Source organism: Hypanus sabinus, chromosome 6 (assembly GCF_030144855.1).
Source record: "Hypanus sabinus isolate sHypSab1 chromosome 6, sHypSab1.hap1, whole genome shotgun sequence".
Lineage (NCBI taxonomy): Eukaryota > Metazoa > Chordata > Chondrichthyes > Myliobatiformes > Dasyatidae > Hypanus > Hypanus sabinus.
Window position 1 is genome coordinate 182,962,138 of NC_082711.1, and position 23,678 is coordinate 182,985,815.

Consider the following 23,678-nt stretch of genomic DNA (forward strand, 5'->3'; position numbering starts at 1 on the left):
CGCTTCCTCTGAGCCTCTGCGGTGCATCTGATTTCTGCTGCATACACTCCTTTAGTGGTCCTGCTCCACCAGGTTGGGCGGTCCAGAGCAAGCGATTCCCAGCTACTGGGATTGATGTTGAGGTCTTTGAGGGACACTTTGAGGCAGTCTTTGAAACTTCTTCTGCCCTCCAACTGTGCGCTTGCCCTGGCTCAGCTCTCCATACAGCAGCTGTTTTGGTAGTTGACTGCCAGACATCCTGATGACATGGCCAGCCCATCTGGCTTGGGCTTTCTGTAGGAGGGTGTAGATGCTGTGGGTGTTAGCCCGCTCCAGGACCTCTGTGTCTGGGACTTTGTCCTGCCATCGTATGTGGAGAAGTCTGCGGAGGCAGCTCAAATGGAAGTGGTTGAGCTGTTTAGCGTGTCTGCTGTAGACAGTCCAGGTCTCGCTGGCATAGAGGAGGGTGGTGAGAACCACTGCTCGGTAGACCTTCAGCTTGGTGGTAAGGCTGAGTCCTCTCCGCTCCCATACATTCTCACGGAGTCTCCCAAAGGCGGCACTGGCTTTGGCAATTCTGTTGCTGATCTCTGCATCTATGTTCACCTCTCGTGATAGAGTACTGCCCAGATAAGTAAAGCTGTCGACTGCCAGCAGCTTCTGCCCCTTTACTGTGATGTGTGGTTCTTAGTAGGACTTTCCAGGTGCGGGCTAGTACATAACTTCAGTCTTTTTGGTGCTGATTGTAAGTCCAAAGTTGTCACAGGCTTGTGAGAGGCAATCCATTTCTCTCTGCATCTTCTGCTCTGTGCTGGCGTTGAGGGCGCAATCATCAGTGAATAAGAAGTCTCTAATGATGGTCTCCTTCACCTTTGTAACAGCCTGTAGATGCCGGAGGTTGAATAGCCCACCACCAGTCCTGTATCTGATGTGTATACCATCCTGACAATTGCGGAAGGCATCAGTCAGCATAGCAGAGAAGACCATGCTAAAGAGTGTAGGGGCGAGAATGCATCCTTGCTTCAAACTGTTCATCACTGGGAAGGCTTCTGACTCGTCACCATCATCCAAAACTTTCACCATCATGCCATTGTGGAACTGCCGAACAATCGTAATGAACCTGCTAGGGCAGCCAAACTTCTCCATTATCTTCCATAAGCCATCTCTGCTGACCGTATCAAATGCCTTGGTCAGATCGACGAAGGTCATAAAGAGGTCGTTGTGCTGCTCTTGACATTTTTCCTATGTTACGTACCCCGTAACTGGATGTCAGACCAGCAGAGAAAGAAGAATCCGTTGGAGTCTGGTGGTACTATATTCAAAAGTGTTTATTAGTAAACTAAACAATACAGTATCAAAAAAAATGAAAATATACATATAAAACAAGTTAGCAGTGATAAACCTAAAAGTGTAGGAATAATAATAAGCAATAATACACAAGCTCTGTCGATGTTTAGGGGTAAATGAATTGTCATAGAAAAGTATAAAGTTCAGTTCAGTTCATACATGCTGAGGTAGTTATGGTTGTTGTGTTGTAATTGTTAGAGAGAGTGAGAGCGAGAGTTGCAGCAGGCAAACCTTCTGTGGCTTTCTTTAGCCCTTCGTGTCATTGTGGCCATTCAGTTATGACCCCTCCGTCCTTCAGCTCGACCGTTCTTCTGTGGTGAACTCATCACTCTGGCATGAGTGGACCCACACACAAGTCCCCACCGGCCATACTGCAACACTGTGAGCTTTATTGACTGATCTCCTGATTCGGTCTCTGAAACACCCACCTTTCTGTGGGTTCACAACACTCAGTCAGTGTCCACTGGTGTGTCTGAGGGGTGTCTCTCCAGACCTGTCTTTTATCCCTACTAACGGGGTTTCAGCTAGCCATCAACTTTGAATGACTGTCCATCAAATCAGGCCACTCCTGCTGTCTCCTGAGGAATGTTAACAAGCAAAATAAAGTCCTTGTAGTGAAAGGTAAATAATCCAGGAAGAGTCAAAATACAATAGATCAACAATCTCTCTCTCCCTCTTATCTGCAGCAGATGTCCTTGCCTGGGTTTCATCTCTCTCGCTCAGTAGCAGCATAGCAATAGCAATAGTTCATAGTTCTCGGGGGGTGGGGTGGAAATGGTTAACTCTGTACACCAGTTTCCATCAGGTCTGTTTATCACTCATAACACCTGGAGTTGGCGTGCAGCAAATATCATGTCGACAGTTCCATGCTCTGCACAGAAGCCACACTGGCTTTCTGGGAGGAGACCTTGCTCAAGGTGTTGGAGAAGGCAATTAAGCAGGACGCGAGCCAAGATCTTCCCAGCTATGGACAGGAGGGAGGTGCCTCAGTGACTGTCACAAGACTGGCAGTTGACTTTCCTATTGTAGATGTGGACTACACTGGCATCTTTCAACTGTTGCGGAACCTTTCCTTCATTCCACATAGACTGGAAGAGCTCAGTCAGCTTCTGCATCATGAATGGGCCTCCTGCTTTGTAGACTTCAGCAGGGATTGCATCTGATCCTGGTGCTTTGCTACAAGAAAGTTGCCAGATGGCTTTTCTGACTTCTTCTGTGGGGAGGTTGTCAAGGTGCAGGTTGATCACCACCTGAGGTAGGCGAGCAATAGCCTCATCATTGATTTTGGCAGGGCGGTTGAGTACCTGGTTGAAGTGTTCAGCCCATCTCTCCAAAATTTGCTTTTTCTCTGTCAGCAGCCGAGTCCCATCTGCACTAAGGAGTGGGGAGGAGCCAGAGGACTGAGGTCCATACATAGCCTTCAAAGCGTCGTAGAAACGCTTGGTGTCGTGACTGTCTACGTAGCCCTGGATCTCATCTGCCTTATTGCTGAACCAGACATCCTGCATCTCACGGAGTTTCTTCTGCACTTCCCGTCATAGCAGGTTTGACATTACAGCAGGACACCACCAGTTGGGTGTGTTGTCCACATCTGATCTGTCGTTACGGCAGGACACCATCAGGTGGGAGTGTTGTAGAAAGCCGAACTGTCATTGCGACAGCACACAAACAGGTTGGAATGTTGTCCACAACCGAACTGTTATTGTGACAGGTCACCATGATGTTTAATGTTGTCCAGAGCGGACCTGTCATTGTGGCAGGACACTACAGGATGGGACTGTTATGGAACTGTTAATGCTACGGGACATCACCAGGTGAGAGTCATGTCCACACTGGACCTGTCATTAAGGCAAGACACCACCAGTGCGAGTATTGTCCACAGGGGATCTGTTGTTATGGCAGGACACCATCAGGTGGGAGTATTGTCTATAGCCGAACTATCTTTGTGGCAGGACACCTCAAGGTGCAAGTGTCATCTACATGGGATCAGTCCTTGCGGCAGGACACCAGCAGGTGGGACTGTTGTCAACAGCGGAACTGACAGGGAGAGTCAGCGTTCGGCAGGACACCACGATGTGGGAATGTTATCCACAGTGGACCAGACATTGTGGCAGGACACAATGTAGCTATCCCAAGCCCTAACCCTAATCCTAACCATAATGCCAGTGTTGTCCACAGCGGGCATGTCATTACAGCAGAATTCCACCTGGTCAGAGTGATGTCGACAGCTGAAATGTCACTGTGGCAGGGTACCCAGGTGGGAATGTTGTTCGTAGCGGAACTGTAATTGTGGCAGGACTCCACCAGGTGGGAATATTGTCCATATCGAAATTGTCATTCTGCCAGAACACTACCAGGTGGGAGTGTTGTGCACATCTAACATGTCTTTATGGCAGGACACGACCGCCTCCATTAACCGGGTCCAACACTTGCCTTTGTTGAATTTTGCCCCTCTTGACATAGGACATCAGGTTTTTGGGGTTATAGCAAGCATTAATTGGGCTGTGCTTAGGGTTGGTGGGGCTGAAGCAGGGGTTAATTGGGAAGTGCCTAGGGTTTGTGGGGGTGTGTACCCCTTTTGGACTTTAGGATTAGGATTGAGTGTTGGGCTGGTGGATGCATATATCGGGTTTGTGGGGGTTTAGCAAGGGTTAATCGGGGTGTGCGTAGGGTTTATTAACCCTGAAGCCAGGGTTAATCGGGAATTGCCTCGGGTTAGGTTGAGATTATGCGGGCAGTGAGCGAATCAGCCCTCTTGTGCTTTTTGATCTCGTCACTTGAGATTCAGTTTCATGTGACCCTGCCACTTTGAACTCGCCCATGCCTTCATTAACCAGGTCCAGCACTTGCCTTTGTTGAATCTTGCCCCCCTTGACATAGGATATCTGGTTTGTGGGAGCTTAGCAAGGGTGAATCGGGGTGTGCTTAGTGTAAGGGTTAGGTTAAGATTATGCGGGCAGTGGGCAAATCAGCCCTTTTGTGCTTTTTGATCTCGTCACTTGAGATTCAGTTTCACGCGACCCTACCACTTTGAACTGGCCCACGCCTTCATTAACCAGGTCCAACACTTGAATTTGTTGAATCTCGCCCCCCTTGACATAGGATATCCAGATTGTGGGGGATTAGCAAGGGTTAATCGAGGAGTGCCTAGGGTTTCTGGGGGTGTGTGTCCCTTTTGGACTTCAGGATTAGGTTTGAGTGTTGGGCTGGTGGAGATATGTATCGGGTTTGTGGTGGTTTAGCAAGGGTTAATCGGGGTGTGCTTACGGTTTGTGAGGCTGAAGCCAGGGGTAATCGGGAAGTGCCTAGGGTTTGTGGGGGTGTGAGCCCCTTTTGGACTTAAGGATTAGTTTTGAGTGTTGGGCTGGTGGATGTATATATCGGGTTTGTGGGGGTTTAGCAAGGGTTAATCGGGGTATACTTAGGATCTGTGGGGCTGAAGCCAGGGTTAATCGGGAAGTGCCTATGGTTTGTGGGGGTGTGTGCCACTTTTGGAAGATGCCTAGGGTTTGTGGGGGTGCGTGCCCCTTTTGGACTTTAGGATTAGGTTTGATTGTTGGGCTGGTGGACGTATATATCGGGTTTGTGGGGTTAGGTTGAAATTATGCGGGCAGTGGGCTAAAAAGCCCTCTTGTGATTTTTGATCTCACTTGAGATTCCGTTTCACGTGACCCTGCCACTTTGATCTGGCCCACGCCTTCATTAACCAGGTCCCACACTTGCCTTTGTTGAATCTTGCCCCTCTCGACATAGGATATCCGGTTTGTGGGGGTTTAGCAAGGGTTAATCGGGGTGTGCTTAGGGTTTGTGGGGGCGAAGCCAGGGCTCGTCAGGAAGTTCCTATGGTTTGTGGGGGTGTGTGCCCCTTTTGGAAGTTGCCCAGGGTTTGTGGGGGTGTGTGCCTCTTTTGGAAGTTGCCTAGGGTTTGTGGGGGTGTGTGCCCCTTTTGGAAGTTGCCTATGGTTTGTGGGGGTGTGCGCCCCTTTTGGACTTTAGGATTAGGTTTGAGTGTAGGGCTGGTGGATGTACATGTTTGGCTGGCAGAGGTTAGGCTGCAGAGTTTGAAGTATGAGCTGCTATGCTGGCTAGGCTTGTACAGGGAAGTCAGGTTAATCTGGCATTAGGGTTAGGATGAAATTATGCGGGCAGTGGGCTAAAAAGCGCGCTCGTGATTTTTGATCTCCTCACTTGAGATTCAGTTTACGTGACCCTGCCACTTTGATCTGGCCCACGCCTTCATTAACCAGGTCCCACACATGCCTTTGTTGAATCTTGCCCCTCTCGTCATAGAATATCCGGTTTGTGGGTGTTTAGCAAGGGTTATTCGGGGTGTGCTTAGGGTTTGTGGGGCCGAAGCCAGGGCTAGTCGGGAAGTGCCTAGGGTTTGTGGGGGTGTGTGCCCTTTCAGAAGTTGCCTAGGGTTTGTGGGGGTATGCGCCCCTTTTGGAATTTCCCTAGGGTTTGTGGGGGTGTGTGCCCCTTTTGGACTTTAGGATTAGGTTTGAGTGTAGGGCTGGTGGATGTACATGTTTGGCTGGCAGAGGTTAGTCTGCAGAGTTTGAAGTATGAGCTGCTATGCTGGCTGGGCTTATACAGGGAAGTCAGGTTAATCTGGCACATGCCTTTCATTATCGTGGTCCGACACCACTTGGTTCAACGAACTGGTTGTGCACTGGGGCATTAGGATTAGGGTTGGTTGCGATTATGCGGGCAGTGGGCTAATTAGCCCCCTTGTGATTTTTGATCTCGCCACTTGAGATTCAGTTTCACGTGACCCTGCCACTTTGATCTGGCCCACGCTTTCATTAACCAGGTCCAATACTTGCCTTTGTTGAATCTTGTTCCCCTTGACATAGGATATCCAGTTTGTGGGGGTTTAGCAAGGTTTAATAGGGGTGTGTTTAGGATTTGTTTGGCCAAAGCCAGGGTTAATCGGGGAGTGCCTAGGGTTTGTGGGGGCGTGTGTCCCTTTTGGACTTTAGGATTAGGTTTGTGTGCTGGGCTGGTGGAGGTATATATCGGGTATGTGGGAGTTTAGCAGGGGTCAATCGAGGTGTGCTTAGGGTTTGTGGGGCTGGAGCCAGGGCTAGTCGAGAAGTGTTTAGGGTTTGTGGGGGTTTGTACCCCTTTTGGACCTTAGGATTAGGTTTGAGTGTAGGGCTGGTGGATGTATATGTTTGATCCAGTTTGTGGGAGTCTAGTAGGGGTTAATCGGGGTGTGCTTAGGTTTTTGTGGGGCTGTGTGCCCCCTTTGGACTTTAGGATTAGGTTTGTGTGTAGGGCTGGTGGGTGCTTAGGGTTTGTGGGGGTGTGCGCCCCTTTTGGACTTTAGGGTTAGGTTTGTGTGTCGGGCTGGTGGATGTATATGTTTGGCTGGGAGGGGTTAGGCTGCCGAGTTTGAAATATGAGCTGCTATGCTTAGGGATTGTGGGGCTGAAGCCAGGGTTGATCAGGAAGTGCCTAGGGTTTGTGGGGGTGTGCGCCCCTTTTGGACTTTAGGATTAGGTTTGTGTGTAGGGCTGGTGGATGTATATGTTTTGTTGGGAGGGTTTAGGCTGCAGAGTTTGAAATATGAGCTGCTATGCCAGCTGGGCCTGTATGGGGAAGTCAGGTTAATCTGGTCGATGCCTTTCATTATCGTGTCCTGGGACACATCGTCAGTAATGCACTCTCGGATCATCAGGTGTTTCAGGCCTTTACATTAGACACCCTCCCCGAGACGGCTCCGCCAAGGCGATCAAGCTTGGCGTGTGTATTACCCCTGGACCAGATAATGAAAGGCATGTAATTGTGCGGGTCATGCTATTTCTAAGGGTTTAATTCCAGGGCAGCCTAGCTCTTTAGGCCTCGCTCAGGCCGTGCGGTGAATAAGTCTGCAGTGTTTCAATCCATCTCCTCTCTGCTCTTTTTCTTTGGGCGTTTGTCCAGTTTATGTTAGTTTCCAGGCCTAATATTTTTAAGAAGTACCCCCCATGTTCCTGGAAGTGTCTGCTAACTGGTCTGTTTTGGTTACCCCTTCTGATGTTACTGAGGTGTCCCGTGAGTCTGGTTCTCAGGCTGTTGCCCGTCTCCCCTACGTATATAATATGGCATAGTGTGCACTGGATTGCATATACTACATTCTTTTGTTCACAGGTTATCCTCTGCTCTATCTTGGCCCACTTTCCTGTGGCTCTGTTGTGTATGTTTTTTGAAATTCTCAGGTATATGCATGCCCTGCAATTTCCCACCTCACAGTTTGGCGCTGCTCGTACTTTGGTACTGACTAGTATGTCTTTCAGATTCCTACCCCTTTTGTAGGCTGAGACAATGGTGTATTGTCCCAGTGTCCCCGCTTCCGCTTTCAGTTCTTCAAAGCGTGTTTTGACCGTCCTGTGAATATTCACTGCCATTTCACTGTATCCCGTTATTAAGGGTAGCTTCCGTGTTGTGATGTTCTGTGGTCGGGGATTTGTGATACTTTTCAGAAAGTCAGATTTAATGTGCCTAAGTCTCCTTCTGCTGTAGCCTCTGTGTCTAAGTGCAGAGAAGAGGATGGTTGTGGCCTGCTGGAAGTCCTCCTCCCTCGTGCAAATGCGGTGAAACCGGGTCAGCTGTCCCTTGACAATGCCTCTGAAGGTGTGTTTAGGATGGTGGCTCCCTGTGTGTAGGAGGGTGTGTGTGTCCGTGGTTTTAAAGAATACCTTGGTAGCTAGTTTCTGATTGCCATTTACCCTAACCCTAACCCTTCCCTTTGAGGTACTGAGCCCTTTTCAGTTCTCGCAAAATGTTCCTAATTTCCATGTGTGTTTCCCAGTATATGGGCTCCTTTAGTTTCGTGTAGTGCTCCGTGTTGTTTAATTGTCTGTGTGCCTCAAATAGGTATTGTTGTTTGTCCATGATAACTATGCTGCTCCCCTTATCCGCTGGTTTGATAACAATGTCCATGTTTTGCCTCAGTTCATTTAGGGCTTCTCTCTCCTTCCTAGTTAGATTGGGCTTATCCTGTACTTCCCTCTCCCTCTCTATAATCTCACCCAGTGTGCTCTTAAATTCTAGAATAGCTTCGGACCTATACCTTCTCTTGGGCATCCAGTCTGAGGGAGGGTGAAAGGGGTCTTTGTACTTTCTGAGTCACCAAAATAGTCGGCGAGTACCAGTCCCCTATAGAACTTATTCATGTCCCTCTCAATCTGCTCCTTATGGAGTTTTACAGTCGGTACAAAAGTCAGGCCCCTGTTCAGAACCTTTTGCTGGGTTTCTGTAGGGGTGAACGTACGGGAGAGGTTCACGATGGTCTCTCCCAGGCGTTGACCCTGCCTCTCTTGGCTTTGCCCCCACTCTAGTTTAAAGACTGCATCCACCTCTTGACTATTGTCTGGGCTGTACTCTCAGTCCAATGGATATGGTCTGTGTCTACCTTAAACTGCCTCGCTGGGATTGCAGGGACATGATTCTTAGTTCTAATAACCTCGTTCAGTTGGTCCAGGGTTGCCTGTTCTGCCTCTGTCAAACTGCGGCTAAAGTTTAATTCTGACACCCAGATACTGGCGTGGGGAAATTTAATGCTGGCCATTCTCAGTAGTTGTTGAAGCTGTTTAGTAGCTGTTGTTGGTTTGTGGGACCTATTGTTTATTCCAAAGGAAAGGATGACCTTCTTAATCTCTGGCTGTGGCTCTAACTTTTCCAGGTTAGCAGTGGCATGGACGAATTTGGCCCCCGGAAAGCTGTCTAATTGAATATCCTTGTTGGGGCATCTTTTAACCCTGGAAATGTTAGAGTCCCCTGTGATTAGTATAGGTTTAAGGGACCTTAGTTCCCAAGTTACATTTTTCTGTTTAGAGTTAGGATGCCTCGTTATTTGACCCCCCTGGTTGTTGCAAATGGGGTGTACCTGTCCCCTGTCCTGCGACTCTCGGGCTGGGGTGGGAGACCTGCTCGGTCCTTGTGCCCTGGCTCCCCTCGTCCCCCTTGTCTCTCCTCCCCTTCGAACGGGTGTGGGATGGGGTGCCGATTCTCCGGAGTCCTGGGTCAGGGAAGTCGTGGGGGTGGCAGGTTGGGGCTCCTGCGCCGCTAGGTTGGATTGCGTCCCCTCGGAGGGGCTCGTGGGTGGGGAAGGGCGCCCTCGGTCCCTTCTCCGTCTCTGCGGCAAAGGCAGTGGGGCCGCATCGGTATCTGGAGGGTTAACCAGCTCGAGCGCCCTCGGGTGGACAGTGTCGGTACTGCCACTGCACGTGGTGTTCTGCACGCGTGCCTCTCCTAAAACGTCCCGCAGGACAATTGGGTTCAGGTTTGCTTCACCCTGTGCCGACGGACCAGGTACCGTCCGGGCGGTTTTTCCCCGGGGCTCGGGTGTGACACGGGTCCGGTCCTGGCTAACCCAGAAACCGTCCCTGGAGGTGAGGGTCCGTTCCCCTCCTGTCCCTGGGATGCGGCCTCTGTGGTCAGTGGGAAGCCCTGGGGTCCCCTGTGGGTCCGGTCCGCAACGGCTTGCCGTTCCGGCCCTGGTCCCTAGACTAGATCGAAAACATGTTTCTGGGCCATCTCCAATTTGATTTGCAATTTGTCTTTTAATTTTCGTTTGTTCCAGATTACAGCTTTGGCGACCGCTTCCTGTAGGCGATCAGTTAAATTCGATTCCAGAAGTTTTAGTTCCAATTCATGCAGGCTACTCTGGTAATGTCCAATTAAAATTCGTCTTGTTTCTTTAGCCCAATCATCAGCATTCGCAGCAATTTTGCGAAGTGTTTCCTGCGAAGGGTTCGCAGGCCTAACAAATTTGGTTAGTCTGTGGGCCTGGCATTAGGGTTAGGGTTAGCTTGGGATTATGCGGGCAGTGGGCTAATTAGCCCCCTTGTGATTTTTGATCTCGCCACTTGAGATTCAGTTTCACGTGACCGTGCCACTTTGATCTGGCCCACGCTTTCATTAACCAGGTCCAATACTTGCCTTTGTTGAATCTTGTTCCCCTTGACATAGGATATCCAGTTTTTGCAAGGTTTAATAGGGGTGTGTTTAGGGTTTGTGGGGCCAAAGCCAGGGTTAATCGGTGAGAGAAATGATACTTAAGGAGTCCATTTAGAATGTGCTGACACAGAAAGAGCGTGCAAAGCAACTTGCAGGGCAACGTATAAACCAATTTGCAAAATGAGGATGAAACAATAGCTTGCTGATTAAAGAAGCGATACGGGTAACTGGAAGACATGCTTAATGGTTGAACAATAACGGTGTTAATGCCCTGAGGCTGATAAGTGGGCCAAAGGGTAATCACATTTGTAATTTTGTAATGAGATTAAGGAAGAATATCTGCACCTCACATGGGTGCAACTCACAAAGTCGTAAACAAGTAGGGTATAAAAAACTGTGCAAAGTGTAATTCGGCACTCAATCTAGCAGGAGCTGGTTGGGTCCGACTCTGCAGACTCGAAAAATAAAGTTTACCGTTCTGCAAATTGCTGAGACTCAGTGTGTTTCTGACAACGTGGGGGCTCATCCGGGATCCACACTCCGGCCGCGGTGGACACGAGGAAGGACATCGGAGACGGTGCACCCCGCCGAGTTTGGCTGTCCCTGACTCCTTGCTCGTCGCTCCGACGCGGCTTGAGCGAGTGATATCCGGACAGCGCGGAGTGGTAAACGGGGAGAAGGGGACAGTACCTGGTACTGGAAGTCCTCAGGACGCACCGGGTAAGTGCCTACTATTATAGTAGAAGGGTGCGGGAATAAGTAAGGACGGAGAAGACCGGGATCGCTACCCGGGGGTCCTCCTGATAAAAGTCCTTGAGACGCACCGGGTAAAGTGCCTACTGTTGCAGTAGAAGGGTGCGGGATTAAGTAAGAGCGGAATAAGATGGGAGGGGGTGGCTCTAAAAAGAAAGAGGAAACGAGCCCCCTCGGTAGAATGTTTGAGAATTGGGGATGTGGAAGACTAAAAGGGAAACAAAAAAAAAAAATGATACAGTACTGTTTAATTTGGTCGAAACAGCCGATAGAAAAACCTGCGGTCTGGTGGCCGCGGCTTGGGTCTGAGGAGGATTGGGTACGACAAGCCTTAAACATTTACGTTAATTCAAAACCAAATGTAAAACCGGAAGAAATTGCTTATGCTTTTTGTTGGGCTCCCTGGCCAGGAGTAACAACAAGGAGTTTTAAATTGGGCATTAAAGGGGAGCGGAAGTGGGACCCACTCGATCATTTACCCCCTCCCTATGTCCAGCCTTCTGCGCCCCTTGCGGGAGCAGAGGGAGGACGTGAAGAAAGTGAAAAAACAGAAGAAATAGACCCGGAGAGGGAAGAGAGGGATGTTAGGGAAAAAGCAAAAGCAAGGATCGAAACAAGGAGTGTGACAGGAGCAGATAAGAAAAAGAAAGACAAATTAAAAAAGGAAGAGGTACAGCTGTGTCCCCTTCGAGAGGTTCCAATGGGAGGAGAACGGGGAGGAACAGGATTTGTAAACGTCCCTCTGACAAGTACCGAAGTACGAGGATTTAAGAAAGATATGAAAACTTTATTAGAAGATCCAATGGGACTGGCAGAACAGTTGGATCAATTCTTAGGACCTAATGTTTACACTTGGGAAGAAATGCATGCGATTATGGGAACGCTATTTTCTGCACAAGAGAGGCAAATGATACGACAAGCTGCAATATCAATTTGGGGAAGGGAACAGCCGAATGAGTTACCGGGGGACCGGAAATTTCCAGTAAACGACCCACAGTGGGACAAACAAGCAGAAGAGAGAAGACGGCAATATCCCATTGCCATGGAAGGGAGGAGGGGATTACAACCTGTAATTGAGACATTAGTATCAGATGGACTCCTGGAAGAATGTATGTCACCCTTTAATACCCCCATCCTACCGGTCCGAAAGCCCGACGGCACGTATCGAATGGTTCAAGATCTGAGAGGCTTAAATGCGGTAGTCCAAACACGATACCCGGTAGTGCCTAACCCCTATACATTAATGAGCAAAATACCTCCTGAACATGAATGGTTCAGTGTGATAGATCTAAAAGATGCCTTTTGGAGTTGCCCGTTGGAGGAAGGTAGCCGAGATATGTTCGCATTTGAATGGGAAAATCCCTTCACTGGGCGGAAGAAGCAACTCCGGTGGACCGTCTTGCCCCAAACCTATTCGAACAGGTACTGGAGCAAGTATTGGCTGGATTCCATTGTACCGAAAAGAACCAACTATTACAGTATGTCGATGACCTACTACTATCGGGACCAGCAGAGGAGGTAGTGCGAGACGATACTATAAGACTCCTGAATTACCTAGGAGAAAAAGGATTGCGGGTGCCCAAGAAGAAACTGCAATTTGTCGAGAAGGAAATAACATATCTCGGACACAGAGTCAGTAAAGGGCACCGCCAAATAACCCCAGAAAGAATAGCGGGAATAACTAAAATACCGCTTCCCAGGACAAAGAAGGAAATAAGACAATTTCTGGGCTTAGTGGGCTATTGCCGGATTTGGATAGAGAATTATACCTCCCTGGTGAAGTTTATGTACGACAAATTGGCAAAGGAAGACCGGGGAATAATCAGCTGGACCGAAGAAGAAGAACAGAAGTTCAGGAAAATAAAAGGGCAACTAATTCAGGCCCCGGTATTAACACTGCCAGCACTGGAAAAGCCCTTTCAGCTGTATGCAACAAACAATGAAGGAACTGCGTTAGGAGTACTAACCCAAGAAAAAGGAGGAAAGCGGCAACCTGTGGCCTTTTTATCAAAAATGTTAGACCCAGTATCCCGGGGATGGCCGACGTGCATACAAGCCGTAGCGGCAGCAGCCATACTAGTAGAAGAAGCACGGAAATTAACCTTTGGGGGAAGAATGACGGTGTATACCCCGCAATCCGTTAGCACCCTCTTAGCCCAAAAAGCTCAGCGGTGGTTGACGGACTCTCGCATACTGAAATACGAAACCATTCTGATGGTCAGGGATGATTTAAGCTTTGAAAAGAACAATAGTTGTAACCCGGCACAGTTCTTATACGGGGAATCAACAGGGGAGGAAACCGAGCATAACTGCGTGGAGCTAACAGACCTTCAGACAAAAAGTAGGGAAGATCTACAAGAAGTTCCCCTAATTGAAGGCGAGAAACTATATATCGACGGCTCCTCCAGATGCATCAATGGGGTACGACACAGTGGATATGCTATTATAAACGGGAGGACTAGGGAGATGGTGGAGTCCGGCCGGCTCCCGGGTAATTGGTCAGCCCAGTCTTGTGAACTATATGCCTTGCAGAGGGGACTGCAACTGTTAAGAAACAAAATAGGCACTATATACACCGATTCTAAGTATGCCTATGGAGTGGTACACACCTTCGGAAAGATTTGGAAAGAACGGGGGTTGATAACAGCCAGGGGAAGGGAATTAGCTCACGAACAAATGATAAGCATGACTCTGGAAGCTCTAACACTACCTCAAGAAATTGCAGTGGTTCACGTTCCAGGACATCAACGAGGAACAGCCCCGGAAGCAATAGGAAACCGGCTCGCAGATGAAGAAGCCAAGCGGGCAGCAATGGAAAAAACGGTCCGACTTCTAACCCTGATACCAATAAGGGAAGGGCTTAACAAACTACCAGTCTTCACCCAAGTAGAAATAGACGCTATGAGCCAGCTGGGAGCCCGACAAACATCAGAAGGCGAGTGGAAGACCCCCGACGGACGGCAAGTACTGAATAAGGAAGTAACTCGTCATATACTGCAACAACTACACCAACAAAGCCATTGGGGAGTGCAAGCTATGTGCGACACTATCCTAAGGGACTATGTTTGTAAAGGGATATTCACACTAGCTCAACAGGAGGTGTGGGGCTGTTACACCTGCCAAAAGGTAAACAAGAAAATGATGCGTGCCACCCATAAGGGGGGACAAACACTAGCCGTCCGACCGTTCCATCGGATCCAAATAGACTTTACGGAACTACCACAAGTTCAGAGATGGAAGTACCTGTTAGTAATTGTGGATCACTTCACTCGGTGGGTGGAAGCATTCCCAACCACTAAAGCGGACGCCCCTACAGTGGCACGGATCCTATTAGAAAATATAGTCCCGAGATATGGAATAATGGGGTCTATTGATTCAGATAGGGGAACACACTTTGCCTCAAAAACACACCAGCTAATCTGTGACGCCTTAGGAATCCAGTGGAAGCTGCACAACCCCTGGCACCCTCAGAGCTCAGGAAGAGTTGAGAGGATGAACAGTACTTTGAAGACGCAATTGACAAAACTAATGATGGAAACCAAGCTACCCTGGACCAAGTGTCTACCCCTGGCCCTACTAAGAATCCGCACAGCTCCTCGAAAAGATATAGGAGTATCCCCTTATGAAATGTTGTTTGGCCTTCCATATTGGAACAAGGTGGAGGGCTATCCTTCCCTGCAAGGGGGAGATGTCTTTGTAAGGGACTATTTACAGGCACTGTCTCGTTCTTTTGCAGAATTGCGCAGGAAGGGGTTACTCGCACAAACCCCACCTCTGGACTTCGCACTCCACCGAACTCAGCCCGGTGACTGGGTCCTGATTAAGACTTGGAAGCCAGAGAAGTTACAGCCGCAGTGGGAAGGCCCATTCCAGGTGCTACTGACCACCGAAGCCGCAGTAAGGACAAAAGAAAAAGGGTGGACCCACGCCGCGAGAATCAAGGGACCCGTAAAGCCCGAAGAAGGTGCAGAATGGACTTGCGTCCAGGGAGAAGACCCGATGGTGCTAAAGCTCAAAAGACGGACAGAATGAACTTTGGGACTGTAATGTACATACTGCTATTGTTGAGAAGCGCTGAAGGGGGATGTGATAAGTGCAGGACGACGGTAAGGGTGGGCATGACGGTTTTTCCAGGGTCCTTTGTATCACACTCGCATGTAAACGAGAAATGTTATGACTACAACAAAAAGGAGGAGTATGTGGAAAGTTTAATCTAACCAACTGCTGCTTAAAGATAGATGACAACGGAAAGGTGGTTCAAAAAATATCAGATAAAATAAGGAAACTGGCCCACGTGCCGGTACAGACCTGGAAGCCGCTGGGGTATTGGGACTGGCTGGACGGATGGTTGACAGGAGGCTGGTGGCGAACCGCTTTAGGGGTTATAGGAGGGGGATTGATGGTTCTCCTTCTGCTACCATGTCTGATCCCCTGCTTGCGGGAGCTAGTAGTTCGGGTGGCAAGACAAGTCATGCAACCAGGGGCCCCAGCTCATCCTGTTCAGGTACTCCTACAAAGGGAAATAGAGCTAGAGGAAGAAGCCTATGTAAACCCGTGGCAAAAGCCCAACTGATAGCACATTCTAAAAAGAAAAAGGGTGGATTGAGAGAAATGATACTTAAGGAGTCCATTTAGAATGTGCTGACACAGAAAGAGCGTGCAAAGCAACTTGCAGGGCAACATATAAACCAATTTGCAAAATGAGGATGAAACAATAGCTTGCTGATTAAAGAAGCGATACGGGTAACGGGAAGACATGCTTAATGGTTGAACAATAACGGTGTTAATGCGCTGAGGCTGATAAGTGGGCCAAAGGGTAATCACATTTGTAATTTTGTAATGAGATTAAGGAAGAATGTCTGCACCTCACATGGGTGCAACTCACAAAGTCGTAAACAAGTAGGGTATAAAAAACTGTGCAAAGTGTAATTCGGCACTCAATCTAGCAGGAGCTGGTTGGGTCCGACTCTGCAGACTCGAAAAATAAAGTTTACCGTTCTGCAAATTGCTGAGACTCAGTGTGTTTCTGACAATCGGGGAGTGCCTAGGGTTTGTGGGGGTGTGTATCCCTTTTGGACTTTAGGATTAGGTTTGTGTGCTGGGCTGGTGGAGGTATATATCTGGTATGTGGGGGTTTAGCAGGAGTCAATCGGAGTGTGCTTAGGGTTTGTGGGGCTGGAGCCAGGGCTGGTCGGGAAGTGCTTAGGGTTTGTGGGGGTGTGTGCCCCTTTTGGACTTTAGGGTTAGGTTTGAGTGTTGGGCTGGTGGATGTATATCTATCAGGATTGTGGGGTTTAGAAAGGGTTAATCGGGGTGTGCTTAGGGTTTGTGGGGCTGAAGTCAGGGTTGATCGTGGAGTGCCTAGGGTTTGTGGGGGTGTGTGCCCCTTTTGGACCTTAGGATTATGTTTGAGTGTAGGGCTGGTGGATGTATATGTTTGATCTGGTTTGTGGGTGTCTAGTAGGGGTTAATCGGGCTGTGCTTTAAGGTTAGGGTTAGGTTGAGATTATGCGGGCAGTGGGCTAAAAAGCCCTCTTGTGATTTTTGATCTCCTCACTTGAGATTCCGTTTCACGTGACCCTGCCACTTTGATCTGGCCCACGCCTTCATTAACCAGGTCCCACACTTGCCCTTGTTGAATCCTACCCCTCTCGACATGGGATATCTGGTTTGTGGGGGTTTAGCAAGGTTTAATCGGGGTGTGCTTAGGGTTTGTGGGGCCTGTTATGATCCCAGCCCCCTCCCTTGTGAGAATCGCAAGAGCACCCGTCGAAAGGGGGGGGGGGTCAGTAGACCCAGTCGGAGAGAGAGAGAGAGACGTGCCAAATTGCAGGTACCACCAGGGATACAGAATAAAGACAACAGCGACTATTGTCTCATGGAGGCCACATGAAAAGCCCTTGGGCAAGGTGGGCTGGTTGAGAGAGAGATTGCATCATCCCAACCTGATTGACACCTGCGACCCCGTGAGGAAGTATAAAGGAGAGTCTCAGGGGGACAGCCCCTCAGACACACCAAGAAGACACGAGAGTGTTCCCGCAGCAGCGGGAAGCCATTCTGAAGGAAGCCACGTGCGTTAGATTCCGGGATTGGAATCTGTGGCTGGAATCACAGAAAACCGCTTTTAACTAACATCGGGGAGAGGGAACCAACGCTCCCCCGATTTCACGGAAGATTCATCGAGACTCGGCAAGTTCTTTCTCTTCTCCCCCCAATCTCTCTCTCTCGGTCGCCCCACGTGAAACCCAGCGATTTTTAAAGGGCTGAGGCTGACAGCCTTCTGAGTGACTTTTATATTTCCAACGGACAATCTATTAACCCCTAGACATCAGCAGAGCTCACTTCTTAATGATGATTAATATACCCGCGCTTTAGATTGAGTATTGACAATGTGCCCTATCTGAATGTATGTATTAACCCTACTTTTGTGTCCCTTTACGAATAAAACGTTTGAAAATAGTGACAACAGACTTCAACAGACCTCTCTATCTTTGCTGGTAAGTTATCCAGTTCCGGGATTCGTAACAGGCCGAAGCCAGGGTTAGTCGGGAAGTGCCTAGGGTTTGTGGGGGGGGGTGTTATCCTTTTGGACTTTAGGATTAGGTTTGAGTGTAGGGCTGGTGGATGTACATGTTTCGCTGGCCGAGGTTAGCCTGCAGAGTTTGAAGTATGAGCTGCTATGCTGGCTGGGCTTATACAGGGAAGTCAGGTTAATCTGGCCCATGCCTTTCATTATCGTGGTCCGACACCACTTGGTTCAGCGAACCGGGTGTGCACTGGGGCACATCGTCAGTAGTGAACATTCGGATCGTCGGCTGTTTCGGGCCTTTAATCACTAGACAGCCTACAGAAGCAGCCCAACAGTGTCCGACTCAGACACTGCTTGTATTTTTGGCTGTTTCGGACCTTTAATCACTAGACAGCATTAGGTTGCGATTATGCGGGCAGTGGGCTAATTAGCCCCCTTGTGATTTTTGATCTCGCCACTTGAGATTCAGTTTCACGTGACCCTGCCACTTTGATCTGGCCCCCACTTTCATTAACCAGGTCCAATACTTGCCTTTGTTGAATCTTGTTCCCCTTGACATAGGATATCCAGTTTATGGGGGTTTAGCAAGATTTAATAGGGGTGTGCTTAGGGTTTGTGGGGCTGGAGCCAGGGCTAGTCGGGAAGTGTTTAGGGTTTGTGGGGGTGTGTGCCCCTTTTGGAATTTGCCTAGGGTTTGTGGGGGTGTGTGCCCCTTTTGGACTTTAGGGTTAGGTTTGAGTATTGGGCTGGTGGATGTATATATATCGGGTTTGTGGGGTTTAGAAAGGGTTAATCGGGGTGTGCTTACGGTTTGTGGGGCTGAAGCCAGGGTTGACCGGGAAGTGCCTAGGGTTTGTGGGGGTGTGTGCCCCTTTTGGACCTTAGGATTAGGTTTGAGTGTAGGGCTGGTGGATGTATATGTTTGATCCGGTTTGTGGGAGTCTAGTAGGAATTAATCGGGGTGTGCTTAGGGTTTGTGGGGCTGGAGCCAGGGCTAACCGGGAAGTGTTTAGGGTTTGTGGGGGTGTGTGCCCCTTTTGGACTTTAGGGTAAGTTTTGAGTGTTGGGCTGGTGGATGTATATATATCGGGTTTGTGGGGTTTAGAAAGGGTTAATCGGGGTGTGCTTAGGGTTTGTGGGGCTGAAGCCAGGGTTGATTGGGAATTGCCTAGGGTTTGTGGGGGTGTGTGCCCCTTTTGGACTTTAGGATTAGGTTTGAGTGTTGGGCTGGTGGATGTATATGTTTGATCCAGTTTGTGGGAGTCTAGTAGGGGTTAATCGGGGTGTGCTTAGGTTTTTGTGGGGCTGTGTGCTCCCTTTGGACTTTAGGATTAGGTTTGTGTGTAGGGCTGGTGGGTGCTTAGGGTTTGTGGGGGTGTGCGCCCCTTTTGGACTTTAGGGTTAGGTTTGTGTGTAGGGCTGGTGGATGTATATGTTTGGCTGGGAGGGGTTAGGCTGCAGGGTTTGAAATATGAGCTGCTATGCTTAGGGTCCGTGGGGCTGAAGCCAGGGCTACTCGGGAAGTGCCTAGGGCCTGTGGGGGTGTGTGCCCCTTTTAGACTTCAGGATTAGGTTTGTGTGTAGGGCTGGTGGGTGCTTAGGGTTTTGTGGGGGTGTGTGCCCCTTTTGGACTTTAGGATTAGGTTTGTGTGTTGGGCTGGTGAGTGCTTACGGTTTTGTGGGGGTGCGTGCCTCCTTTGGGCTTTTGGATTAGTTTCGATTGTTGGGCTGGTGAATGTATATATCGGGTTTGTGGGGTTTAGCGAGGGTTAATTGGGGTGTGCTTAGGGTTTGTGGGGCCGAAGCCAGGGTTAATTGGGATCCGGTTTCTGGGGGTTTAGGGAGGGTTAATCGGGGTGTGCTTAGATTTTGTGGGGCTGTGTGCCCCTTTTGGACTTTAGGCTTAGGTTTGAGTGTAGGGCTGGTGGATGTATATGCTTGGCTGGGAGAGGTTAGGCTGCAGAGTTTGAAGTATGGGCTGCTATGTCGGCTAAGCTTGTTTAGGGAAGTCAGGTTAATCGGGCCGATGCTTTTCATTATCGTGGTCCGACACCACTTGGTTCTGTGAACCGGGTGTGCACTGGGGCACATCGTCAGTAATGCACCTTGGAATCGTCAGCTGTTTCGGGTCTTTAATCACTAACAGCCTCCCCAAAGTGGCCCAACAGTGTCAGACTCAGACACTGCTTGTGTTTTTCCAGGGACCAATAATGAGAGGCATGTAAATCTGAGGGTAATGATAGTTTTAAATATCATTACCTGGCATCTGTATGCCGGGATTACATGGGTTAAATTGACAGTGTTTACTGGGCATTCAGCAGAACTACCCCTGAGTTTAGCACTGACTTGTCTATCGTCCGATCTTGGGTATAATTTACCAGTTTTCTCTCGCCTCGTGTGTATCTGGGCTTTCTTAATAGCACTTTGAGGACCGGGAGAATGAAGAGCGTGTCACTGAAAGGTTAGGTTGAGATTATGCAGGCAGTGGGCGAATCAGCCCTCTTGTGCTTTTTGATCTCGTCACTTGAGATTCAGTTTCACGTGACCCTGCCACTTTGATCTGGCCTAGGCCTTCATTAACCAGGTCCAACACTTGCCTTTGTTCAATCTTGCCCCGCTCGGCATAAGACATCGGGTTTGTGGGGGTCTAGCAAAAGTTAATCGGGGTGTGCTTAGGGTTTGTGCAGCTGAAGCCAGTTTTAGTCAGGAAGTGCCAAGGGTTTGTGGGGGTGTGTGCCCCTTTTGCACTTTAGGATTTGGTTTGAGTGTTGAGCTGGTGGATGTATATATGTGGCAGTCACAGCTAAGGCTGTCGAGTTTTGAGCAGTGATGTATGAACTGCTATGGCGGATAGGCTCGCGTAAGGGTAAGGGTTAGGATTTTGTTGCAAAACTGTCATACCGACAGGTCACCACCAGGTGGGATTTCTGTCTTCACCTAATCCTTCATTGTGACAGGACACCACCAGGTGGGAGTGTTGTACACATCTGATCTGTCATGGCGGCAGGACACCACCAGGTGGGAGTGTTGTACACATCTGATCTGTCGTTATGACAGGACACCACCAGGTGGGAGTATTGTCCACATCTGATCTGTCGTTATGACAGGACACCACCAGGTGGGAGTATTGTCGACGGACGAACTGTCATTGTGGCAGGACACCACCAGGTGGGAGTATTCTCCACATCTGATCTGTAATGGTTGCAGGACACCAGCAGGTGGGAGTGTTGTACACATCTGATCTGTCGTTATGACAGGACACCACCAGGTGGGAGTATTGTCTACGGACGAACTGTCAATGCGGCAGGACACCACAAGGTGGGAGTGTTGTCAACAAGGGATCAGTCCTTGCCGCAGGACATCTGCAGGTGGAAATGTTGTACACAGCCAAACTGTCATTGCGTAAGGCACCACAAGGTGAAAGTGTTTTCTGCAAAGGATCAGTTCCTCCGGCAGGACACCAGCAGGTGGGACAGTTGTCCACACCAAAACACACATCACGGAAGGACACTACCAGGTGAGAATGTCATACACAGCGAACATGTCATTGTGGCAGGACACCACCAGGTGGCAGTCTTGTCCCACAACAAACGTGTTGTTATGGCAGGACTCCACCAGGTGAGAGTATTGTCCAGATCTGATCTATCTTTGCGGCAGAACACCACCAGGAGGTACTTTTATCCACAGAGGACCTGCCATTCTGGGAGGACACCACCAGGTGGGACTATTATCAATAGCACAACTGTCATTGCGACAGGACACCACCAGCTGGGAGTGTTCTCCACATCACATTACGGTTAGGTTGAGCGTATGTGGGCAGTGGGCGAATCAACCCTCTTGTGCTTTTTGATCTCGTCACTTGACATTCAGTTTCACGTGACCCTCCCACTTTGATCTGGCCCACGCTTTCATTAACCAGGTCCAATACTTGCCTTTGTTGAATCTTGTTCCCATTGACATAGGACATCCATTTTGTGGGGGTTTAGCAATGTTTAATAGGGGTGTGTATAGGGTTTGTGGGGCCAAAGCCAAAGTTAATCGGGGAGTGCCTAGGGATTGTGGGGGTGTGTGACCTTTTGGACTTTAGGATTAGGTTTGTGTGCTGGGCTGGTAGATGTGTCTGTTTGATCCGGTTTGTGGGAGTCTAGTAGCGGATGATCGGGGTGTGCTTTAGGGTTAGGGTTCGGGTTAGGTTGGAATTATGCGGGCAGTGGGCTAATTAGCCCCCTTGTGATTTTTGATCTCGCCACTTGAGATTCAGTTTCACGTGACCCTGCCACTTTGATCCGGCCCACGCTTTCATTAACCAGGTCCAACACTTGCCTTTGTTGAATCTTGTTCCCCTTGATATAGGATATCCAGTTTGTGGGGGTTTAGCAAGGTTTAATAGGGGTGTGTTTAGGGTTTGTGGGGCTGAAGCCAGGGTTGATCGGGATGTGTTTAGGGTTTCTGGGGGTGTGTGCCCCTCTTGGACTTTAGGGTTAGGTTTGAGTGTTGGGCTGGTGGATGTGTGTCTATATATGGGTTAGGTTGAGATTATGCGGGCAGTGGGCTAAAAAGCCCTCTTGTGATTTTTGATCTCCTCACTTGAGATTCCGTTTCACATCCCCTGCCACTTTGATCTGGCCCACGCCTTCATTAACCATGTCCCACACTTGCCCTTGTTGAATCTTGCCCCTCTCGACATGGGATATCCGGTTTGTGGGAGTTTAGCAAGGGTTAATCGGGGAGTGCCTAGGGTTTGTGGGGGTGTGTGCCCCTTTTGGAAGTTGCCTAGGGTTTGTGGGGGTGTCAGCCCCTTTTGGAATTTGCCTAGGGTTTGTGGGGGTGTGTGCCCCTTTTGGACTTTAGGATTAGGTTTGAGTGTATGGCTGGTGGATGTATATGTTTGGCTGGCAGAGGTTAGCCTGCAGAATTTGAAGTATGAGATCGGGGAATGCCTAAGGTTTGTGGGGGTGTGTGCCCCTTTTGGACTTTAGGATTAGGTTTGAGTGTAGGGCTGGTGGATCTACATGTTTGGCTGGCAGAGGTTAGTCTGCAGAGTTTGAAGTCTGAGCTTCTATGCTGGCTAGGCTTGTACAGGGAAGTCAGGTTAATCTGGGCCATGCCTTTCAATATCGTAGTCCGACACCACTTGGTTCAGCGAACCAGGTGTGCACTGGGGCACATCGTCAGTAGTGAACATTCCGATCCTCGGCTGTTTCGGGCCTTTAATCACGAGACAGCCTACAGAAGCAGCCCAACAGTGTCCGACTCAGACACTGCCTGTATTTTTCCCAGGGACCAATAATGAGAGGCATGTAATTCTAAGGGTAATGATATTTTTAAATATCATTACCTGGCACTTGTATGCCTGGGATTGCATGGGTTAAATTGAGAGTGTTTACTGGGCATTCAGCAGAGCTGTACCTGAGTTTAGCACTGACCTGTCTGTCGTCCCCATCTGGGGTTAAATTTACTGGTTCTCTCTCGCCTTGTGTGTACCTGGGCTTTCTTATTGGCCTTTCGTGGGCCGGGAGAATGAAGAGCGTGTCACTGATAGGTTAGGTTGAGATTATGCGGGCAGTGGGCTAAAAAGCCCTCTTGTGATTTCTGATCTCCTCACTTGAGATTCTGTTTCACATCACCCTGCCACTTTGATCTGGCCCACGCCTTCATTAACCAGGTCCCACACTTGCCCTTGTTGAATCCTACCCCTCTCGACATAGAATATCCGATTTATGGGGATTTAGCAAGGGTTAATCGGGGAGTGCCTAGGGTTTGTGGGGGTGTGTGCCCCCCTTGGAAGTTGCCTAGGGTTTGTGGGGGTGTCTACCCCTCTTGGAATTTGCCTAAGGTTTGTGGGGGTGTGTGCCCCTTTTGGACTTTAGGATTAGGTTTAAGTGTAGGGCTGGTGGATCTATATGTTTAGCTGGCAGAGGTTAGTCTGCGGAATTTGAAGTCTGAGCTGCTAAGCCAGCTAGGCTTGTATGGGAAAATCGAAACCTTTCATTATCATGTCCCAGGACACATCATCAGTAATGCACTCTCGGATCGTCAGGTGTTTCGAGCCTTTACATTAGACACCCTCCCCGAGACGGCCCCGCCAAGCTGATCAAGCTTGGCGTGTGTATTACCCCTGGAC

At 49.2% G+C, this 23,678-nt stretch overlaps 1 protein-coding gene across 2 annotated transcripts in view; it reads right to left on the reverse strand.

Annotated features, from left to right (window-relative positions):
* The window catches only part of LOC132396204 (uncharacterized), a 64,224-nt gene that overhangs the window by 16,220 nt on the left and 24,326 nt on the right, over positions 1-23,678 (reverse strand). Inside the window, exon 2 of one of the 2 annotated variants that reach the window (XM_059973787.1) lies at positions 1,380-2,972. The exons of the other annotated variant lie outside the window; for it this stretch is intronic. Coding sequence (XP_059829770.1) covers positions 2,313-2,834 — 522 coding nt within the window. The 5' untranslated portion in view covers positions 2,835-2,972 and the 3' untranslated portion in view covers positions 1,380-2,312. Of the gene's footprint in view, positions 1-1,379; positions 2,973-23,678 lie in introns of those variants that run through there. 2 annotated transcript variants of the gene reach the window in all.